This window comes from Mytilus californianus, unplaced genomic scaffold (genome assembly GCF_021869535.1).
Source record: "Mytilus californianus isolate M0D057914Y unplaced genomic scaffold, xbMytCali1.0.p SCAF_9, whole genome shotgun sequence".
Lineage (NCBI taxonomy): Eukaryota > Metazoa > Mollusca > Bivalvia > Mytilida > Mytilidae > Mytilus > Mytilus californianus.
Window position 1 is genome coordinate 85,348,512 of NW_026262745.1, and position 21,870 is coordinate 85,370,381.

General features: G+C 32.6%; 1 protein-coding gene across 1 annotated transcript in view; it reads right to left on the bottom strand.

The window, feature by feature from the left end:
- The window catches only part of LOC127714014 (cyclic nucleotide-gated cation channel alpha-3-like), a 47,626-nt gene extending 27,414 nt beyond the window's left edge, over positions 1 to 20,212 (bottom strand). The window contains exon 1 of the mRNA XM_052219963.1: positions 20,000 to 20,212. Within this exon, the coding sequence (XP_052075923.1) occupies positions 20,000 to 20,212 (213 nt within the window). The remainder of the gene's footprint in view (positions 1 to 19,999) is intronic.
- Positions 20,213 to 21,870: the final 1,658 nt, after the last annotated feature.

Consider the following 21,870-nt stretch of genomic DNA (forward strand, 5'->3'; position numbering starts at 1 on the left):
AGCTGTCAGTAATTGAGAGTACTCTCATATCTGTACTTAGTGTCCTTTTTGTTGTTACATTTTTGTAGAAATGAGGGTTTGATAAATTCCCCGCCACGTCCGATCTGTGTTTATGTTTGATGTTTTTCTTCTTTGTATCGATCTGATGAGTTGGGCCTTTTTCAACTGATCTTTATAGTTGGTTCTTATGTTGTGCTGTTATAACACTGTCCCAGGTTAGGGGAGGGTTGAGCGCTCACAAACATGTTTATCTCCGCCACATTCTTTATGTGCCTGTCCCAATCAGGAGCCTGTAGTTCAGTGGTTGTCTTTGGTTTATGCCTGTCATATTTGTTTTTCGTTAATTGTTTTGTTATAAATTAGGCCGTTAGTTTTCTCAATTGAATTGTCTCATATTTTTCATGTCGGGGCCTTTTATAGCCGACTATACGGTATGGGTTTTTCTCATTGTTGAAGGCCGGACGGTTGCCTATAATTGCTTACATCCACCATATTTGAACTTTGGTGGATAGTTGTCTCATTGGCAATCATACCTCATCTCCTTATCTTTATACTCTTTTAATCATATTATTGTGAAGAAAAAGTCGACAACATGCCAGTTACTGTAGATTGTTCACTATTAAAATAAAATTGATCGAATTCAGGAATAAAATAAATGCACTTTTATTCAGATCCTGGAAAATATTTACAAGAAATTTACATAAATGGTCCACTGAACTAATACGGTTTTCCCATAACTACAAACGTTACACTCTTATGTAATTAAGTTGTATTAATTATGGAAACAAAATATTTACATTAAAAGACACACATGAACAAAAATAGAAAATTAATCTGTATTAAATATAATCATTGATGAGATTAGATATGAATGCATTTTTCTTTTCTTTCGTCGTTATTCTGTGACCGTTACGGTATACCGGTAGTGTCTCGAACCAACAATGGTATATACATGAAGTGCCTCGAACCCATACCGTTGGTGTCTCGAACCCATAGCGGTAGTGTTACGAGCCTATACCGGTAGCTGTGATTCGTCAAATTGAATTGAAACTATATGTCGACCAATTTTTCAGAACTCTCGAATACTCTTTCAATCCCTATTTGATATTAAAGTCGTATTTAATACACTGAATCGCAGAAGGTCGGTTTCGAAGTGAATTTTAGATGTTTATTAATTGATTGATTGATTGATTGATTATTATTTGAAAAGATTAGAGTTGCAACTATTTCATTCATAAAAAAAGTCCATTTTCAAATTGCAAAAACAAAAGCTAAAACACATCAAACGAATGGAAAACAACTGTCATATTCCTGAATTGGTACAGGCATTTCCTTATGTAGAAAATGGTGGATTAAACCTAGTTTTATAGCTAGTTTATATCCTTTTAGTTATTGCTTGAACTACAAATAAGATTATAAGAAATAACAATTCGACTGGGGTAACGTTTCACTTTTACGTGTGAAGAAACACTGATTCCCGAACCAAAGCCTTCTTTACTTATTGAAAGTATAAATTTATCTTTATTGCTGATAATCCTTCCGTGTAACCGGATTGTTTACATAATCAATGATATAAAACTCGTAGGTCTAATCAGTTTCGTAATAATGATACCTGTTCTAGTAAGTTCTCCAATTGCAATTATTGAAATGAAACCGTTCATAGACTTGCTGCCTAATAAACCATTACAGAATTTGCACCTATTTACATGCCATTTAATCTATGATCATGTGATTCAATATTGATATCGCGACAATTTATTGGCTTTCTAGTGCCATGTTGGTGTTAATTATCGCATTAATGACACCACGAGTCATTGAACCGCCACAGGGTTACCCTTTGTGTATGGGGAGCTGCATCGTAGATATAAGATTAGCATGTTTGTCGCAGGTAGAATTCCAATAGAATTGTTTAACAATGATTGGCGGCAGCTGGTAGCGAATCAATTTGTAGATTAAATTGTTTGTTATTTGTTTAATATTTCCCTTTCTTCAATGGTATTCAAGATATGAATTACAAATATCTTTAAGTTGCTATTTTCATTGTCATAAATCTGGGACTATTACACTAACATAAATTCAGATAGATTATAATGGATACGACATATTGTGTTGAAATGAAATAAAAGAAATGGATGAAAATAAAGTTCACGCTTGTACCTTTGTCAATATTAATTTTGTATCAATATAATCAATAGAAAATACACACGGTTTCGTTTGGCTTTTGGTTTTTAGTCTTTTTTACTCTATCCTTTGTTTATATTTGTATGGTTTATCGGGGGCAAATGTGTTTTAGTTTTCCCCTTTGAAAATCCTTGTTTATAGAGGTTGTTGTTTTACTTTATTACTATGTCGTCAAAGTGAAACACATAATAAACTCAACTCAGTTCAGCTTCTAACATGACTTTTTTCAATTTACTCCTACCTATACGAACAGCCTTAGCGGTCTCTGACTATTTAGCGTGCTCGCCTCAAGTGTTTTGAGGTGGTGGAGTCGAACCTTGACTGCTTCAAACCAAAGACTGGAAAAATGGTATTTGTTGCTCTTACACCATGACCACTGTATTAGACGTAAAAGCACTGAGATTGCTTGGGTCTGAAGCAGAATAACGTGTACGGGATGGGCGACATGTTTTCATGTGCATTGACTGTTACCTCATGAGGTAGCACCTTAAAAATCAAGTTCAGTGTGTCATATTCATATCGTATTCATTAACCTGTTTTAGCGTTCCTGACAATCCAGAAAAGCGCTGCGGAAGCATGAAATTATTGAACGTGCTGTTTTATTTCTTTAGCGCTGACATGCAAGTAATATTTGCCACTGGACGTTACATGGACGTTAAACACAAACATGTTAGTAATATTTGCCACTGTACATTAAACATAAATCTAAACATCCATCCTACCTAGCCTTCGGTTATAACTGCATGTCTATTTTCAAATTATTCTGATGTTAACTTTTCTTGAGTAAGCGCATGTTGACTGATATCTGACACTATTAACCATAGGCAATCGGATTGTTTGATTAATCGTGGCAAAGTTAGTAAATATATTTCAAGGATATTAAGGACGACAAATAATTATGCAATACATCAAAATTAGAATCTGCAAAGTGTGTGGCTTGGGATGGAGAATGAAAAATGTAGAATTCCACTTCAAAAGAGGATATGTTGGATATGGACATAAAAATCACCTTATTATGTCACAAACGGGCCGGGGGCCTCGGTGGCCGAGTGGTCTAAGTAGCTACTACTGTAATCACTAGCCAGTCAACACTGAGGTTGTGAGTTCGAACCCCGCTCGTGCGGGTGCACTCGACTCCAATCTTAATTGACAAGGATTGTCAGTTTTCCTATCGAAGGTCGGTGGTTTTCTCCGGGCACTCCGGCTTCCTCCACCAATAAAAACTGGCCGCCACGAAATAGTCCAAAAGCGGTGCTTAAAAGTGGCGTTAAAACACAAAAAATCACAAATCACAAACGGGCCCCTTAATAGTTGTTGCAAGAGTCTTTAACGTGAAAAGAGCGTGTCACTCTCCATGCACGTCATTTTATTGATCTTCCTCGTTGCAACCGTAAGTTCAACCGTATAATATTTATATTCATAAGTTCCGCGCAACATAATACAATTCTTCTCATCCTCGATCCACAGTAACGGTCAGACGGAAGAAGGTCATATGACCATATTTGTATGTCAATCCAATGGGAATGAATTGTCATGATTTAGCACATTTTTTTTCTCCTGATTTGAAACTATATCTTTTATCGTTTATGGTTTATTTCGTAAATCAATCAGGTTGTTTCTTTGAAATTTTTTTTCCGTTTTCGTTTTTGTTTTAATTTCATTTTTTTAATCGTTATCTTCGGTTTTATGTCGTTGTTTTTTTTGTCGTTGTCGTCTATAAAACAAGTGTTATAAGGCACAATGAGGAGTCAGTGCAAATTTTTATAATGGGCGTCCTTCCCTCTATCCTTTTTTTATTTCAGTGATCGAAAAAAACAAAAAGACTTTGTCAAATACTCTATCCAAATCAAGCATATACTCTCATTGTTCTGTCTCATTTACGTTTACCCCCTCATCTCAGAATGCTTACTTAAACATACCACATCACAATTTGCCTTTGCCAAGTAAGAAATAAAGGCAACAGTAGTATACCGCTGTTCAATAGTCATAAATCGATTTAACTGAAACAAACCCGGGTCACAAACCAAAACCGAGGGAAACACATCAACTATAAGAGAAAGTCTTTTGTGGTTGTTTCTCGCTGTATACATGTATATGTCTGTGTTTTGTAATGTAAGGAAATTAAGTCTTAATTGTGGATTTTTGTTTTGATCTTAAGTGAATTGGTTTTTATCCCTGAATTAACTTAAAATCTCGATTTAGAGTTTGCTTGACTTTATAAACTATTTTTTATTATTATTAATTAATTGTGTGGTTGGATAGCTATCTGTCTCATTAAGGTTTCCATCTGTGTTTATGTAATTAAATGGAGGATGAAGTAAAAATGACTTTGTGTAACATAATATTGTTCAAAATTAATAGCATAACGACATTTAAGATTTACGGCCTGTTAGCTTTTACAATGCAGAATACAGACAAAGAAATCCCCTTGGAATAACAGTTATAATGTTGATGAAGTTTCCATACCTAATATTAAATAGTAACACAAAAGATTTTTCAATATGTTGCATTTTTTTCCACACTGGCTCTTGGAAACAAGTAATTGAATTCTAACAGATTTTAAGAATAAATTGCACTAGAAAACATAGGAAAAATCTCTTTTATTGGAAAATAAAATAGTAATCTTCGCAATTTCGTAACAATTTTCAATTTGTAGTTTTGACATTTATTGCTTGCCTGGGACAAGTTATTCTTAGTCGAAATTGTTCTTTGAAAACGGTCTCTATAAATGAGATAATGTAACCGTAATGGAATCGGACAGACATAGAAATCAAAATTTAAAAACATGACAATACCGATATATGTCAATTAGAGAACTAAACTCAATTGGACATGCAGATTTAACATCGTTAATTCGCATTGGAGAACTGAAATAAAATTACGGATATATACCCAGTTCAGATTTGACTGTTTTCGAGTAATCTTTCTCTTTGTTATTTTTCTTTTAATGTGGTATGGAATGGTGAATTGAATATTGACTCATACCTTTAGCGACATAAAAACATAAGTTTCTGAACGTTCATCTTAAAATTGTTGGAATTGTACTTTCCGAATACAATTTAAACTCGTCTTTTCTTTTACAGCATACAGTTTTACATTGTATATATATATATATATATATCTGTGTATACGGTTTGAAAGGTACGATGGCGTTGTTCGTTTGTTACATGTAGATAGACCATGCAAGCCTCAGATGTTCGATATTTATACCACTGCTATAATTGATGGACCATAAATCAATACTGTTTTTGTTTTACAAAGTATCGAAATCAATGCTTGTGACTTATTTAATGTCCAGTGACAAGTATTATTCATATCAAAGTTGATCTTTTAATTGAATGGGTAACGATGCTAGATATTAAATAAAAGTGGTCTATATACGTTCAGGGATATATATCTCTTTGATATAAAGAAGAAGGTATGATTATGCCACTTCTTGCCCCTTAAATTCAAAAATCAGAAAGGAGAAATCTGTTAAACAATTGTGGACAATAGCAACCCTTTAAATCTTAACCGCATTGGAATCCTGTTAACCATTTCATTTCTGCGAGCGATTTATTCACGTGAGTTTTGCGAGTAAAATGCGTACGATAACGCAAATATAAATTGTCACTGGTAAATATGTAAAACATAGTCTGTTCTTATATGAATAAATCAACATATTTACAAAACCGCAAGTATAAATCTCCGTCAAGTTGGCTTTAAAGGCCTAATCGCAAAAACTAAGTTGTGATAAGGTAAGTTGTCAAAAGAACAACCACGCATATTGATGTGTTACCAAATAACGAACGAACAATCATTATAATAGTATTTTTTAAACACGGCATAGTTTGTTCTTTGTATTGATAATTCTTGTATGATTTGCATATTTACAAATGTTTGAATGTGGTTGGTTCGTTGGAATTGTCCCCTTGTTAGACCATGTTATCGGAACTACTTTCACAACCTAACACGCATCTAGACATATATGTCGATTGTACTGTCATATGTTCATGCGCGATACACCGTCAATGAACTCACAGCGTTCCAAAAAAAGTTTGAAAATAATAATAAAATTTTTTGGGGGTTGAGAATTTTAAGGATAAAATACATTTTTTAAACTTTACATTCATAAACTTTACAAAAAATCATTCGGACTTTTATTCAATTAGTGAGTTAATTGGCCCAGTTCATACACCAATAAACTCTAGACAAAAATGTGTATAACCCTATATTAACCTACATAAAACATCGAATACATTCTAATTAAAAAACCAATGCCTTTGACTGAATTAAGATTAAGAAGTATTTCTTGTTAAAACTCCTTAAAACCAAATAACCATGCGGACATTTTTTTCCACTAGACTGATTTTCTTCTTACAAACAACATAATCGAATAACACTAATTGCAATTACATCTTAAAGCGTTGTAAAGGTATGCTGACATATTGATCTGAAGAGTAAACAGCAAGTAGTAATTGGTAGAGACGTTACACACAAATAAGCTTCGTTGTAATGACATAATTAAATAGAATAACAGAGGCTCTGGATGAGGGTGGGGGTTGGGGTCCTTAATTTCTGTATTTTTTAATTCTTTTTGCCATTTTTCTCTTTTCTTTATGAAAATTGCCCTTTAACACCCCATTATTCTCTATTCTTTATTTTTTCTGACATTTTTCTATATTCTTAAATTTTTTGGCCTATTTTTTTCAGCAGTATTAGCACATTATTCTCTTTTCTGTAAATCCCATCCAGACCCTGATATGATAGGGTGAAACGCTAATCAAGAATCGTAATTTAAACAATATTGATTAAAGAAGATTAAAAAAACTTAATTAACGTAAACTTATTTTCTAATGAGTTGCAATGACGGAAGATATAACTTACAAATCGGTTGCGGGCTAGAAACGATACGTTTTGTAAAGGAAACATTATTATAAAATGTTTAGCAAACACATAAAGAATGTCACTTTAGACATTGTTAAGAATAGAATAATGTCCACCAGAGGGAATTCTTATTATGTGAGGAAGTTAAATGATTGAAGGTCTTCATTCTGTTCAAATACAAGGAGTGTTCACTAGCAAAATGTAAAAGCTAACAACATATTGTATGAGTTGTTATTTGATATTTTAATAGAAAATCTGTCGTCAATATAACCTTTTACATGTAGGTGACAGGTCTATAGCTGAAGGTTATAAATTAGTCTTAATAAGTTTTAAAATTTAAAGTAATACATTTCTATTAATTGATTTGGAACTTTTTATTTAAATTATTTATTAATATATATATTTTTTAAGATTGCAAAGGAGATTATTCTCAGACACTTTCAAAATTGACATCGATTTCTATATTCATAACTATTGATATGTCTACATATAGAATATACTCTTACGTGTAAATAGACAATAACCGTTTAGTGTCTTTAAATATCAGCTGTATTTGTACGAGGCTAAGAAACAGGTGTAATGCGAGCTTCAGCGAGCTATTACTCCTGTTTCGAGCAGAGTACAAATACAGCTGATATTTAAAGACACTAAACCGTTATTATCTTTATCCTGCAATTAATTTTGTACATTTTTCCCCATCCCAATCGTTGAATTTGTTTTTGAAAGAAATCGACATGACTTAAACGCGGACCACAATGAGGACCCCAAATTGAACTGTGACATAAACAGTAATTTGACATAACCGTTCGCTCGCAACAGAAGCAGGATACGAGGAGACTATATACGTCTAGTATACGTATATCGCTTCGTGTTATCTGTACACCTGTATTAGTATAGTAGAAAGGTCGATTGCAGGATAATCTGTGATACCTTACATTATGTTAATGTATACAGATTTCAAAAATTGTATACAGATTTGAAAAATTCCATTGAAATATTAAGATCTGATTACAGATGAGCGTGCATACGTAGTTGTATTCTCGCAATTTGTTCTAATTTAAAAATTGAACGTGTTTTTATTGGCATTCATGCACGCATTGTTTGTCTGATATTTATGAATTAATGAGTCAATATTTTACCGATGTTCAAACCTCGTAAATAGAATAAGAAGAGACAAATATATGAATGAGGGAATGGCAGTGGCCCCTTGACGAATTATGGTAAACATTTGACAAAAATAACGACATAGATAAACAATTTACTCCGTATGGCGCTAACGGTAGCTCAAAAATGTAATTTGACGAATAATGATAAAAAGTTTAGTCTCATTTGACAAACAGTATCAAAAAGGTTTTTTTTTACAAATGATAAAGGGCATTCCTACCCTCATAACACCAAGCTTGATGTAATCAAATATGGACAATTAATTTACTGTCAATAGTATTTTTAAACGCACAGTGAAAGATAGTATCGAACTGAAGCCATGGTGAAAAACATCAATCTTAATAAATAAAGAAACATCTTGATTTGGTGTAATGCATATTTCCGAATATTGTATTTTCTTAGAAATATGGAAACGCCTATGTTCGTAAAAAGAAATATGGCTATTGAAACAGTTATATAGTAAGTACCCGATATTATGTTAAATTGCTAAGGTTAATTTAGGATAAATCAGCTACTTTTGTAAACGGAGCAAATAGCTTGTCATATCAGAGTTATGATTTACGAAACTTTGATTTAAAAAAAAACACCCCTATCAGCTCAGGATTAAATGAAGCAATAACACATAAAATTGTTCGATATCACATTGTCTCAGGTGAAATGAAATAAAGGAAGGTTCAATGAATCACTGTATCAGACACCATAAATTGTATATTCTAGATAAATTGAGAATACCACCACTTGGGAAAACTAAATCAAGACTAAAAGCGATAAACCAACAATTGAATTTTCTGATAAGGTTATTTGTTTCTTTATTTAGATAGCACTTGGTGCCCGTTGTGGTAAAAATAAATCTGACAACAGCAGAAGTCTACAAAAATCATGATGTAAACGAAGCATAAAGATAACATTGAAATTTAACCGTCTGCTTAAAGATGCTTAAGTATGATATTCAACTCTATTTCTTCTGATTGGATGACAGGTGTTTCAACCAAATCATGTGGATCACGCGACAACTTAGGCCAGAGTGATGTTTTCTTTGTTTGTATGTGTTTTTTGGTTTTTATGTAAGACGAAAAACCTTTTGGTATGCTAAAATGATGTCTATCAATAACCTTGACCACGAGATCTCAACCCGTGGAGGCTGCAATAAAAAATAGGTTCACACTGAACATATTGTTTTGATGTAATATTAACATTGAGATAAATAATAATCGAGATCGACGGGATGAATTGGAGCCCGACAAATTGTATAGGTACCAGTCTATCTGTATGTTCCTCTTAAGATGCTTTTAACATAAATGTATTTCTGTCCATGGGTTGCTGTCTAATTACCGTACCCTTCATATCTTTTTTTTTAAATATTTTGAATGTCTGGCAAGACTATATAATTTCTAAGACTGTAAATCCATTATCAAACTTTTAACTGAGGTTAATTTAGTGATAACATCTTAATTCGCTTGCAGTTTATTCAAATATCCAATAACTTCTGAATAAACAAAATGACTGGTTGGTATCCGGAACAATTTCGACCCTCCCCGTAATCGATTTCTCTACTTGCAAGATTAATGTAGAGTAAAAAATAAGTTTAAAGAACTTGATATGGAATATTTGTGCAATGGTGCTATATTGAACAAGGATTTAATTAAGAATATCGAAAATGTATGTTTTGAAAAATTTAAGGAAGAATGGTATGAAAAAATTATGTCAAATAATAAAAATAAATTACGTACAAATAGAATGTTCAAAAATGTATATGGTGTAAAAATTTTTTTGATTTTTTTGATTTTTAATATACCAGGTAGATACAGGAGTGCTGTAGCCAAATTTAGATGTGGTGTAGCACCCATCAGAATTAAAACTGGTCGTTTTGAAAATATTTATATTGAAAATAGAGTATGTTTTAATTGTACTGATGACGTTGATGATGAAAAACATGTTTTGTTAAACTGTCCTGTATATTCAGATATTCGTAATGTTATTTTTAATCGTGCTAGTATTGTTGATTAGAATTTTTTACATATGTCTGATAATGAAAAAATGATATTTCTTTTTACAAATGAAAATATGGTATTTTATACTGCCAAAATCTGCAATGAAATTTTAATAAAGCGAAAATGTATTTTTTACTCATGAAAGTTGACTTGTATTTGTATTATATTTTAAGAAAAAATGTTTTATAGTCTCTCATAACTCTTTATAGAGTGGCTCTTGTTAACTTGTGTTTTAATATGCGGTATATTTTATATGTAACAAGTGGTGAGACTTTAATAAAGTATTTGTCTTGTCTTGTCTTGCCATCGTAGAGCAGCGAAATATAACGACTGAATTAATCGGTCAGTCCGGCTTGTATAATATCTTGGTTGTCTAAAGAGTGCCGAAATTAACACAATTAAACGCCCTTGACAGTCACGAACGATATATATATATATATAAATATACACACACTACAGTTCCTAAATCTTGACCTTCAGATGAAATGTGGATAAAAAGTCAATCTTATACTAAAATCCATTTATCAATGGGATTGATAGCTTAGTTGATTTGATAAGTTCAAATGATAGTTTTCATTCCGATACTTTTGTCTGATGCTTTTAGAAATCAAAAGAATTTCATTTGCAATATTCATCTGACCTTTAATATTTTCGACGTTTAATAAGAGATTGGTTCAATTAATTATTAAGCAAAAATCCCTCTGAGGGTCAATATTTTAGTAAAATTTCTCATTTGTATAGCTTCTTGATTAATACAGCATATAACGATCTTCATTCTACCTGTTAATGAATATATCAATGATTGATGGCGAGCCAGCACGTTTTCGCGCATGAATCTTCTTAATCCGTCAGAAATAGTGCTTCAGACTATCTTTTGAAAATATGGAAATCATTCCAGTGGGAATGAATGATATAATTAATTATCAGATAAAATATCGTTCTCTGGGATATATGTAAATTAAAAAGCCAAAAAATAACTAGGTGTATCTGATCTTTCTAAAAGAGGTTTTAAAAGATTTACCATATATAATCTAAAATCAGTAGGTTTTGGGTTACAGTTGACAAAACAAAGTTATGTAAGCTTTGTAGTATTATATTCAGATAGAATTTGATTCAATATTGGTAGTTGAACTTAAGTAACTATGACTTACTTAATCAGAAAGATACAAAGAAAAGTAAATTGATATTATCGGAATATGTACAACGGCTCGAAGCACTAAATTTGGTTTTAGGTAAACAAAAAAGTTGAGACTGCAAAATGAATATAAGAAATCAAGAAAAAACAAAGAAAATAAAAAATGAAAAGTACATATTGAAAAGTAACCAATCATCTTGCGGGGACCCGAATTTTATGCTCTTCAACTTCGTACTTTATTTGGCCTTTTAAGCTTTTTTGATTCACTGATGAGTCTTTTGTAGACGAAACGCGCGTCTGACGTATACAATTTTAATCTGGTTTAAAGTGCATGGGCAAGATGATGCTTAAATTAAATCCTCAGTTCAGTGCTTGTGGATTATTGTTTATATGTACGTTTTTTTATTCTTTATTATACATATTAGAGCGCACTGGTTCCCGGAAGTTAAGTATTATAAAAGCAGGTATACTGATGATCTTAATGCCGGGCCAAATATGCCCTCCTATTTTAATTTCATATATATTTTTTACATTACGTAGGTATTAAAGGAACAGTGTAATTTAAAGGAAACTTTCATCAAGTGTTCCTTAATGATTTAAAGGCCTGAAGATTTCAATTTTTAACAAAATTAGACAAATACTTTACTTATTGACAAAGTTACAGCTATGCGAGGGAACTGTTTTGTTTACAATATGTAATACTTTCTTGTATGTTCTTTCTGACCCGGCGCGAATAAGTGGTTCTACATCTCATTGGCCCTTTGGTATCTTCTTTGACTTTTTTATCTTATTATTTGAACAAGAGGCAAAAATTACAATCGTACAATTAGATCTATAATGAACTATTGGGGGTATTTTTAATCCAGTTGTACTAATGAAATAAAAAAAGAAAATACCGCAAGGATCAGATACCGTTGTTCTATCCTTTCATCGTTGACTATGCCATATTGTTGGCTAATTGTCTATCTGTATATACTTTATTTTTATGTATTTCAAGACAATTAATTGATTTCTGGGGGAAATCTGAGAAAATTAATTGAAGGGATGACAGAACTTTGATATTGCTTAAATTATCATCTTTGAGAGAAATACGACTAATGGCCAGATGTCACGTATCAAATGGACGAACATAAGTCATTACATATAACATGTTTAATAACATAATGCACTAAAGGGTCAAATATATCATATATCGCCATGGAAATGTATATTATGATATCGATTGTATTGGAAAAATACAATGTAAAAATATTACACCATTAATTCAGAAAGAAAGAGAGTGAAAGAACGGGAACGGAAACGAGAGTTTTCTGGCGGTAGTTCGTATTGTCCAACACTTTAAGGGTGTGTGTGTGTGTTGTTTGTACACGTAAACGTTTAGATCTTTTCTATGATGAAAATTTAGTTTCGTTGTATAATTTGTTTGTTTGTTTGTTTATTGGTCTATTGATGCATGACGACGATTTTTTGGCCTCTCCTGACTTCTAGTAAAATAGTGGGTTTGATAATCTCTGAATTTTTATTTGTATAAATACAGAATGAAAACGACTGCCAATATGCGGATCCCAAAAGGAGGCTCGAAGGTTGAAACCACTGTTCCATTTAATCACGTAATGTAAGAAATCAACGAAAGCTGTGTTGGGCCACCTTTTTTTCAAGAAATCCAAAGACTCCATTCAAAGCCCCTTTAACATACTGAATTATTCATGACTTACGATCAATCTTAGTCGTAAGTTTTTTTGTGTGAAACCGACTCCAGCGGGATCCTAATTTATGGTTTTATTTTCGGAACTTTCTTATTTCTTTCGTACTTCCTCATGCATGTACTTACAGTATCTATGATAAGTTTGCTTTACTGCAAATTTCTTTGAAACAAATGATTTTTTAAAGGCCTATAAAATTTTTAGAATGTCATTCTTATTAAACCATGTTTACTAATAATATGTATATAGGACTCTGATGATCTATAGGTAGAGATATAAATATTTATATTGCGTTATTTCAAGCATATTTGATAGTATTGTTACGGAAAAAGCAGCATTTAAATACACGTACAATTCAAAATTAGATTTATATACTCATAAAAATCTTTCAATATCTCTTTATTGGTTCAAAGGTTTTTTACGCTGAAACTGGATTTTTGCACCGTACTAGAACCCATTGCATGTATGTTCGATAAACTATGTTAAATGTGTGTTGTATTTCAGTAGCACACTTTATACAGAATGCAAATCTTTTATAGACAACTACAACATAGAAGTTAGTTTTTGCAAATATTCTTGGTATTTTTTATTTGCCTTTTTTAACTCAGTAAAAAAGGTACGACATAGTTCTTTTTAAACGGAAAATGCCATATGTCGACCAGGGTATATATTAAATAAATTCTACTGTTCCCGTCCTGCATTAAAATCAATTCTAAGAAGGAGGTCCTATTGTTTAAATGTGCAGTCACATCCGATCGAAATGGGTACAGTACATCCAATGTGACACAATCTAATAGATATGCATGAAATATTTGCCACTGGACGTCATGCAAACAACAATCAATCGATCAATTCATTTTTGTATGTTTTAAAGGTAAGATATATTATTAGGCAAAGAAGAAATACAACCAATCATAATAAAGAAATAATTGAACATGACAACTATTAAGTCATCGATCACTGTAGTAATAAAAAGCAGAAGGCAAAAGTTCACGTGATTTGATCAAACCAATTCCTCTTTACGATCACATGGACAAACAACTTGATATTAATATAACCAAATAAAGTCAACAAAGAATTACTGGATTAGTGTTATCATTGCAATTATCATAAAAACGTATTCAAGCAAATTTGTAATTAAATACCACATATAGCAAACACTCGTGACCGGACAAAACAAGATGTCGTGAAGGGACCATCTCAAGATATACTTTTTCAGAAATTAGCACTTAATTTGTAAAGTTTCTATAAAACCACTTTTAAATGTTAAGCGCACACAGAGAGTCAAAATCAAATTATAGAAAGATAAAATAAAACACAGACAAATAAAATACTGCAATGATCATTTACTTTCATGACGAAAACAGTAAATTATTGAGTTTTGTTGAAAATCTAATACAAAAAGCGAATAGTTTAGAAAATTATATTCTTCATTTATTTAAATACTTTCGATCTCTATTCTACAAAATGACATGTTTTCCCTTGTGTCATTTGTGGGTTGCGTTCTTTTGTATTTCATGCGTATGTGTGTATGTGTTTTCCTTTTTTCTAGGGGAGGGGGTTAATGGGGGTTTAGAGATGATGTAGACAATGTCCATCCATACTATTCCTTTTAGAGGGTTCACTTCAATAAATATTATAGGACCTACAATATAATTGACTGAAATAATTGATTTGACTTTATAATTTAGTATTATGCTGATATATAATTCAATAATTCTTTAGTGTTTTTTGTTGTTTGTTTTTTTTTAAATTTTATTTCATTAAGATTTTATAAATTCAAGTATAAAGAATCTCTTTAAATCTTATAACCTATATTTTGTTCATTTATAAATATAAATACAAAAAATCCATTTAGAGAAAGCATTCTGAGACTTTCCTGTTACTCTTAATGATTGTATCGACTTTCAATAAACTTTATCACTGTAACAATTACAACCCGAGTACACCGCAGGGACATGCTAACCGGAGTATTAGTACTGTCATGTTTGAACAATGCGAAAATAATGTCTCCCTGTGTAATACTTATAAGATTGATGTACGTTTGTAAATAGACCATTTATTGAAACATCAAATAGTTACTGGTCTTGTTAATGGCAAAACAAATCAAAACTCATGCTCTTGACACCATTGGTTAAGTATACATATGGGAAACATTGAAATACAAGTTGCTGACGTTTTTGTTTTAACGAAACCTGACATTTTGGCATTTCAGCACTTTTTCCATTTATTCTTTTACAAAAAGAACATGGTCTTAACTTATTATTACGATTGATTGATTGATGTGTGTTTTTCACCACTTTCAACACTATTGTGCTATTTCGTGGCGGTCAGTCTTTATTGGTGGAGGAAACCGGAGTCCCCGGAGAAAACCACCGACCTTCGGTATGAAAACTGACAATCCTAGTCAATCATGATTGAAGTCGCGTGCACCGGCACGAGCGAGGTTCGAACTCACAACCTCAGTGTTGACAGGCTAGTGATTACAGTAGTTGAACTACTTAGACCACTGAGCCACTGAGGCCCCCTTATTATTACGATCGCTGTTGACTTTTCTTGCACCATACAGTATACGTACGAAAGTATATGGCAAACTGAGTCACCGTTTAAAGAGAGCATAAAGGACAGCAATTTTCAAAAATATATGACGATATTGCATGAGAAGTTATTCATAAAAACGATTTTTTTAACCATTATTACAATCTACAAGTAAATCAGAAAAAAAAACTTTTAAACAATTCATTACTTCAAATTATTGAACTTTTGACACTATGAAATTAGATAAGAGGGTTTATTTTGCAAGGTTCTCATTCTGTTGTATATACTGTCATGTTTGATTTTTATGTCAGGATGCCTCAATTGGGTTGATATCTCTACGCTGTATCACAACGACAGAACTGCAGGAATTTCTAATCTGCCTTTGATATGAGACCAGGTGTAACCTGGGAAAGAGGACGGTCTTATTATTTTCACGGTTCTATTTGGAAATCAGATATGCAAATTTGCGGAAAATCGTATGTTTTACAACATGGCAGATTCCCTCAACAGGGACATGTTAATGTGTAAGTGCAACTTTGGTAAATAAGTTAACATCATATTATTAGCTGTGTGCAGCTTATATTTTTAAGAAAACCCAAGCATAAATATTAAGCCATGCACATGGCCTAGACTTTCATAAAACCAACTCCATAAGTAAGCCTCGGTCTGACTTCCTCATGATTAACACAGTTTGACACAATGGTGCCAACTATTGAAATGATGAAAGGTAATTTCTTAACTATTGTAAGAATGAAATGTCGGCAAAACTTTAACTAATTCCGGCATTGTATTTGAATATAGATTAAACTATTTGTTGCCTCTTGCTGGTAACAATTTGCTTTATCTAAAGATTCGATCAAGTATCCTTACACATCTTGGAAGAGAGATAATTAAAAGTGGGAAAAATTCATACATTTATGCATTTTGATAGAGCCAAATATTTCCGGATTATGATTCATGTCTTCACCGATATTTCATACACGTTATTGGGGCTTCACTGACCCTTGATGATCTTTCAAGTGCATATAGGTTTGGGCCGATACAACTTGATTGTAAACAGCTGTAACCTTAATTAGTTTTCTTCCTTTTTTATGTTATAACCTATTTGTTTCGTCAAGAATGAACTAACGGAAGAGTAATCAAGGCAAAAGTACAAAATAAGAATTATCTGCAACAGACTGAGTATGTTCTGATTAAGGTTTACCTTTTCACCCTAATTGTGATATCCATATGAGAAAATTAGCATTGATCTGCAGTATATTCGAAAAGAACATTGTATGCCTAATTGTTAAGCTTCCTGTCAACAAATTTAACAACATCCATTTATTTAAAAAAAGTAAATAAAAAAACAGATGTCGTATGTTATTGGTCGATTTATCGGATACTTTGTTTTATTTGCTTAACTCTCTAAAATCAAAGAATTTTAGGAATCAAATCCTGCTAATAACGTAATCTGAGTAATTCGGTTCCCCGTAATCGATCTCTTGCCATCGTAGCACCAACATATATAACGACTAAATTATTAGGGTAAGGTACAGTGCTATTTATAGACCAAACACGAACTTATTCACACCAATGAACATACTTTTCATTCCTTAAAAAATATCAACATTAATTGTAACTAATTGTAATTCTTCATCTTGATAATAAAAAGGAACTCGACATATTGAAAGTTAAGCACAAGAAATGGAATTTATTAACACGCTTAACAATCAAATGGCATCGGATTTCCTGATGGTTCTGAAATAACTAATTTCAGTGATATCTTAATTGAATCAACTGTTCGGAACGTTCTGTTTCATTTTAACATATTCGGAACGTTCTGTTTCATTTTAACATATCGGAACGTTCTGTTTCATCTAAACATATTTTTCAGCATACTGTCCTTAAATGCAAAGATATGTTTGGAACGTTCTGTTTCATTTAAACATATTTGTCAGCATATTGTCCTTGAATGTAAAGATATGTTCGGAACGTTCTGTTTCATTTAACTTATTTGTCAGCATATTGTCCTTAAATGTAAAGATGTGTTCGGAACGTTCTCATTCATTTAACATATTTGTCAGCATATTGTCCTTGAATGTAAAGACAATACAACATATTTTCCATCAAAGGTCAATAACAAACTCGCGCAAGCAATATGAAACAATATTTGAACAAAAACTGTTCTCTAATAAAGCATGTGTGTTTGAAAAGTTTGCCCTGTGGGATAGGTTAAGAGAGTTTAATAGTTATAAAATCATTGTAAATGCTGCTTTTCACAGAGTACATTATTAACGTTTCAGAGCATATTGCTTTGTTTGAGGATTATTTAATAGGTTAATATTAAATTAGTTTCTGGCTTTTGTTTAAACACTAGTGGATTTCTATACTAAATGAAATTCCCTAAGCAAATGAAAATCTGTAATGCAGGATTATAGTGTAGTATGTTCTTGAAAATATTTATCTATAATTTACCACTTGCTTACGAGCGACCTCTAAGGAGAAAAATATTCCAGCTTGGCATAGATCTGGTTTCAGTTCTCCAAAACCTTATCCATTTAAAAGGTTCACAACTGATTAGTAAATGCAACGCCTTTATCATGTTAAAACAAGTTATATCCACTAAAGAACAACCCAACAACAACAAAAAATAGGAAATAGATTTCTAGATTAAAACAACTATCAACCAGAAACCAAAGGAATAGTATAAAACAAATATGAGGGTCTGGATGGGGTTCACAGAATAGAGAATAATGACAATAAAGGGCGAGAAAATAAAGTATAGAGAAAAATGGCTTAAAATATAAAGAATACAGAAATGGAGGAACCCCCCCCCCCCCCCCCCCAAATCCAGACCCTCCAATACCGGTATAGGGAACTGTACGACCTTTAACAATGAACAAAACCTATACTGCAAAGATAGCTATAAAAGGCCACGGCAAGACAAAAATGTGAAACAATTCAAAATGATCTTTTCTTTCTTTGGCAATCAAAATACCAAGTCATAACTACCAGCCCATCTCCTTCCTTCACATTTATTGTTTCACTTGTTTTTTCAAATATAGATAAAATGCTGCTGTTTAGACAGTGACGTCAAAAGAAAAAAATATGATGCCACAAGAAAAATTTACGTTAAAGCGTCACTTTTCGAGAAAGCTCTGGTAAAGTGTCCCAGAAACCACAAATTGGAATGCTGTGTAAGAAATATTTGTAAGTCTTTTTGCTAGTTTTGTGAATTTTATTTCTTTTTCAAAAAGATTATTTGTAGCCAAAATTTGTAAGTTGTGTGTAACTATTTTGATGTGTAATCATATTTTGTCGTCAGTGCAATGAAGATTCCCTCCACGAAGTCAATGTTATTGGAATATCTTGCATTAAATAAATGCACGTTCATAATTCTCTGTATGAAGTCAACTATGATTTGACATGATTTAATATGCAGTAGTTCTTAAGTGAACAGGTAAATTTGCATAAAATAAACTTCTTCTGTATACAAAGTTAATCCCTTAACATGTTCTTATTACTGCATGGTAGACTTCAATAAAGAATCGAAGCTCTGTATTTTAGTGCAATAGGTGTTGATATTATTAACTGCTTAAGAAGGATCTGAATGGGATTTACAGAACAGGGAATCATGGGCTGATACTACAGAAAAATGGTCCAAAAAATAAAATTGAGGATAACAGAGTCTATATTTAAGAATAGAGAATAATAGGCAAAAAGATAAAAAAAAAAAAAAATGACCTGAATAATTCAAGAGTATAGAAAAGAATGACCCCCATACAGACCCCCCTTTTAAGTACTATGTATTGCATTGTATTTCTATTTTTTTCTCATATTTTTGCAGCCGTATTTAATTTATAATTTTTTTTTAGCAAACGGAAGTCATAAAGGCCACTTTACTTCACAAGAAATGCACTTTATTATCCTTTTTAATGCTTGAATGATCTTGAGGACATGTAACCAAGTGCACTTTAAAGTTCGGGGATTAACTACGCACAAATATAAACCCCAAATGCGTCTTTATATGACGCTTACATCTAAATAAACAAAGTCAGATTGGATTGTCACTTAAATATTGTTTTGAATACGAACATGACTAAGGATGGTTGTGCACCTTACAGTTTATATTACTTTTAAACGCGCATGAAATAAACTGTGGTTTGTTTAAAGAGCAAAACCTGTAAATATGTGAAAGCACGAACCACAAACGATACCTTATAAAACAAAAGTTTAAATTTATTCATTTAGTTGATTTTGATTAACATTAACATAACTGCAGATTTTTCATAATTATAATCAAAACTGCAGATTTTGCACTCTGAAGGTTTTTTTGTGGCGTGTTTTAATCTTACGAAGTGTGGTCTAGATGGATAAGGGGTAAGTAGGAACCTTTCACTTGTATGACAGTCGCATCCAACACAACACTAACGACTAACCTGAAGTGTCTGAACAAATCTTCCTAGAGCCGAAGGTCTCTCATCTGGAGTTTGAGGATCAATGCGAATTATTTCCGAACAGGCGTCATCTTCTGTTCGGATTGATAACTGAGGACTTATACCTCCGTTTTCTATCACGTCTAAATCTGTTTCTACTACTGTCTTTGGTATCTGAATTGTCAGGTTTTCATTTGGCTTACTCGATGATGTCATTCTAAATATTCACAAAATACATATCTGAAAAAAATGAAAGGTAAGCTATAAAAATATTATGTATACCAACTGTTAATATCATATGCATGAATATTGTTGATCGTGTTATATATTGACCTATTGCACAGTTTGCCTGAAATGAAATGCATTAATGGTCCCTTATGTTACAGAAAAAAAAGGTTCTAAAAGTATGCAATTATGACTTCAAGGTCAACGTTTTATAACGATGGATTGATAGTTATTAGCCTAAAATCCAATGCCAAAATGTAAAAATATTTAGAATGTAAAAATATTTAGAATGTAAAAATATTAAATAACAAATCAAATACGTAGTACTGCAAAGTAGGTTGACCGAGATTAAGGCTTCACACTATATAGTCTCATTGTCATTCGTTTTAATATGTGACAGTTGCATAAGGAAATGCCTGTACCAAGTCAAGAATGTGACAGTTGTATAAGGAAATGCCTGTACCAAGTCAGGAATGTGACAGTTGTATAAGGAAATGCCTGTACCAAGTCAGGAATGTGACAGTTGTATAAGGAAATGCCTGTACCAAGTCAGGAATGTGACAGTTGTATAAGGAAATGCCTGTACCAAGTCAGGAATGTGACAGTTGTATAAGGAAATGCCTGTACCAAGTCAGGAATGTGACAGTTGTATAAGGAAATGCCTGTACCAAGTCAGGAATGTGACAGTTGTATAAGGAAATGCCTGTACCAAGTCAAGAATGTGACAGTTGTATAAGGAAATGCCTGTACCAAGTCAAGAATGTGACAGTTGTATAAGGAAATGCCTGTACCAAGTCAGGAATGTGACAGTTGTATAAGGAAATGCCTGTACCAAGTCAGGAATGTGACAGTTGTATAAGGAAATGCCTGTACCAAGTCAGGAATGTGACAGTTGTATAAGGAGATGCCTGTACCAAGTCAGGAATGTGACAGTTGTATAAGGAGATGCCTGTACCAAGTCAGGAATGTGACAGTTGTATAAGGAGATGCCTGTACCAAGTCAGGAATGTGACAGTTGTATAAGGAAATGCCTGTACCAAGTCAGGAATGTGACAGTTGTATAAGGAAATGCCTGTACCAAGTCAGGAATGTGACAGTTGTATAAGGAAATGCCTGTACCAAGTCAAGAGTGTGACAGTTGTATAAGGAAATGCCTGTACCAAGTCAGGAATGTGACAGTTGTATAAGGAAATGCCTGTACCAAGTCAAGAGTGTGACAGTTGTATAAGGAAATGCCTGTACCAAGTCAGGAATGTGACAGTTGTATAAGGAAATGCCTGTACCAAGTCAGGAATGTGACAGTTGTATAAGGAAATGTCTGTACCAAGTCAGGAATGTGACAGTTGTATAAGGAAATGTCTGTACCAAGTCAGGAATGTGACAGTTGTATAAGGAAATGTCTGTACCAAGTCAGGAATGTGACAGTTGTATAAGGAAATGCCTGTACCAAGTCAAGAATGTGACAGTTGTATAAGGAAATGCCTGTACCAAGTCAGGAATGTGACAGTTGTTTTCCATTTGATGTGTTTGAGTTTTGATTTTGACATTTACTGATATGAGACTTTCCGTTTTGAATTTTCCTTGGAGTTTGGTTATTTTTGTTTTTTTACTTTTTGCAGTTATTTTTGTGTAAATAAAATCAGTTTTGA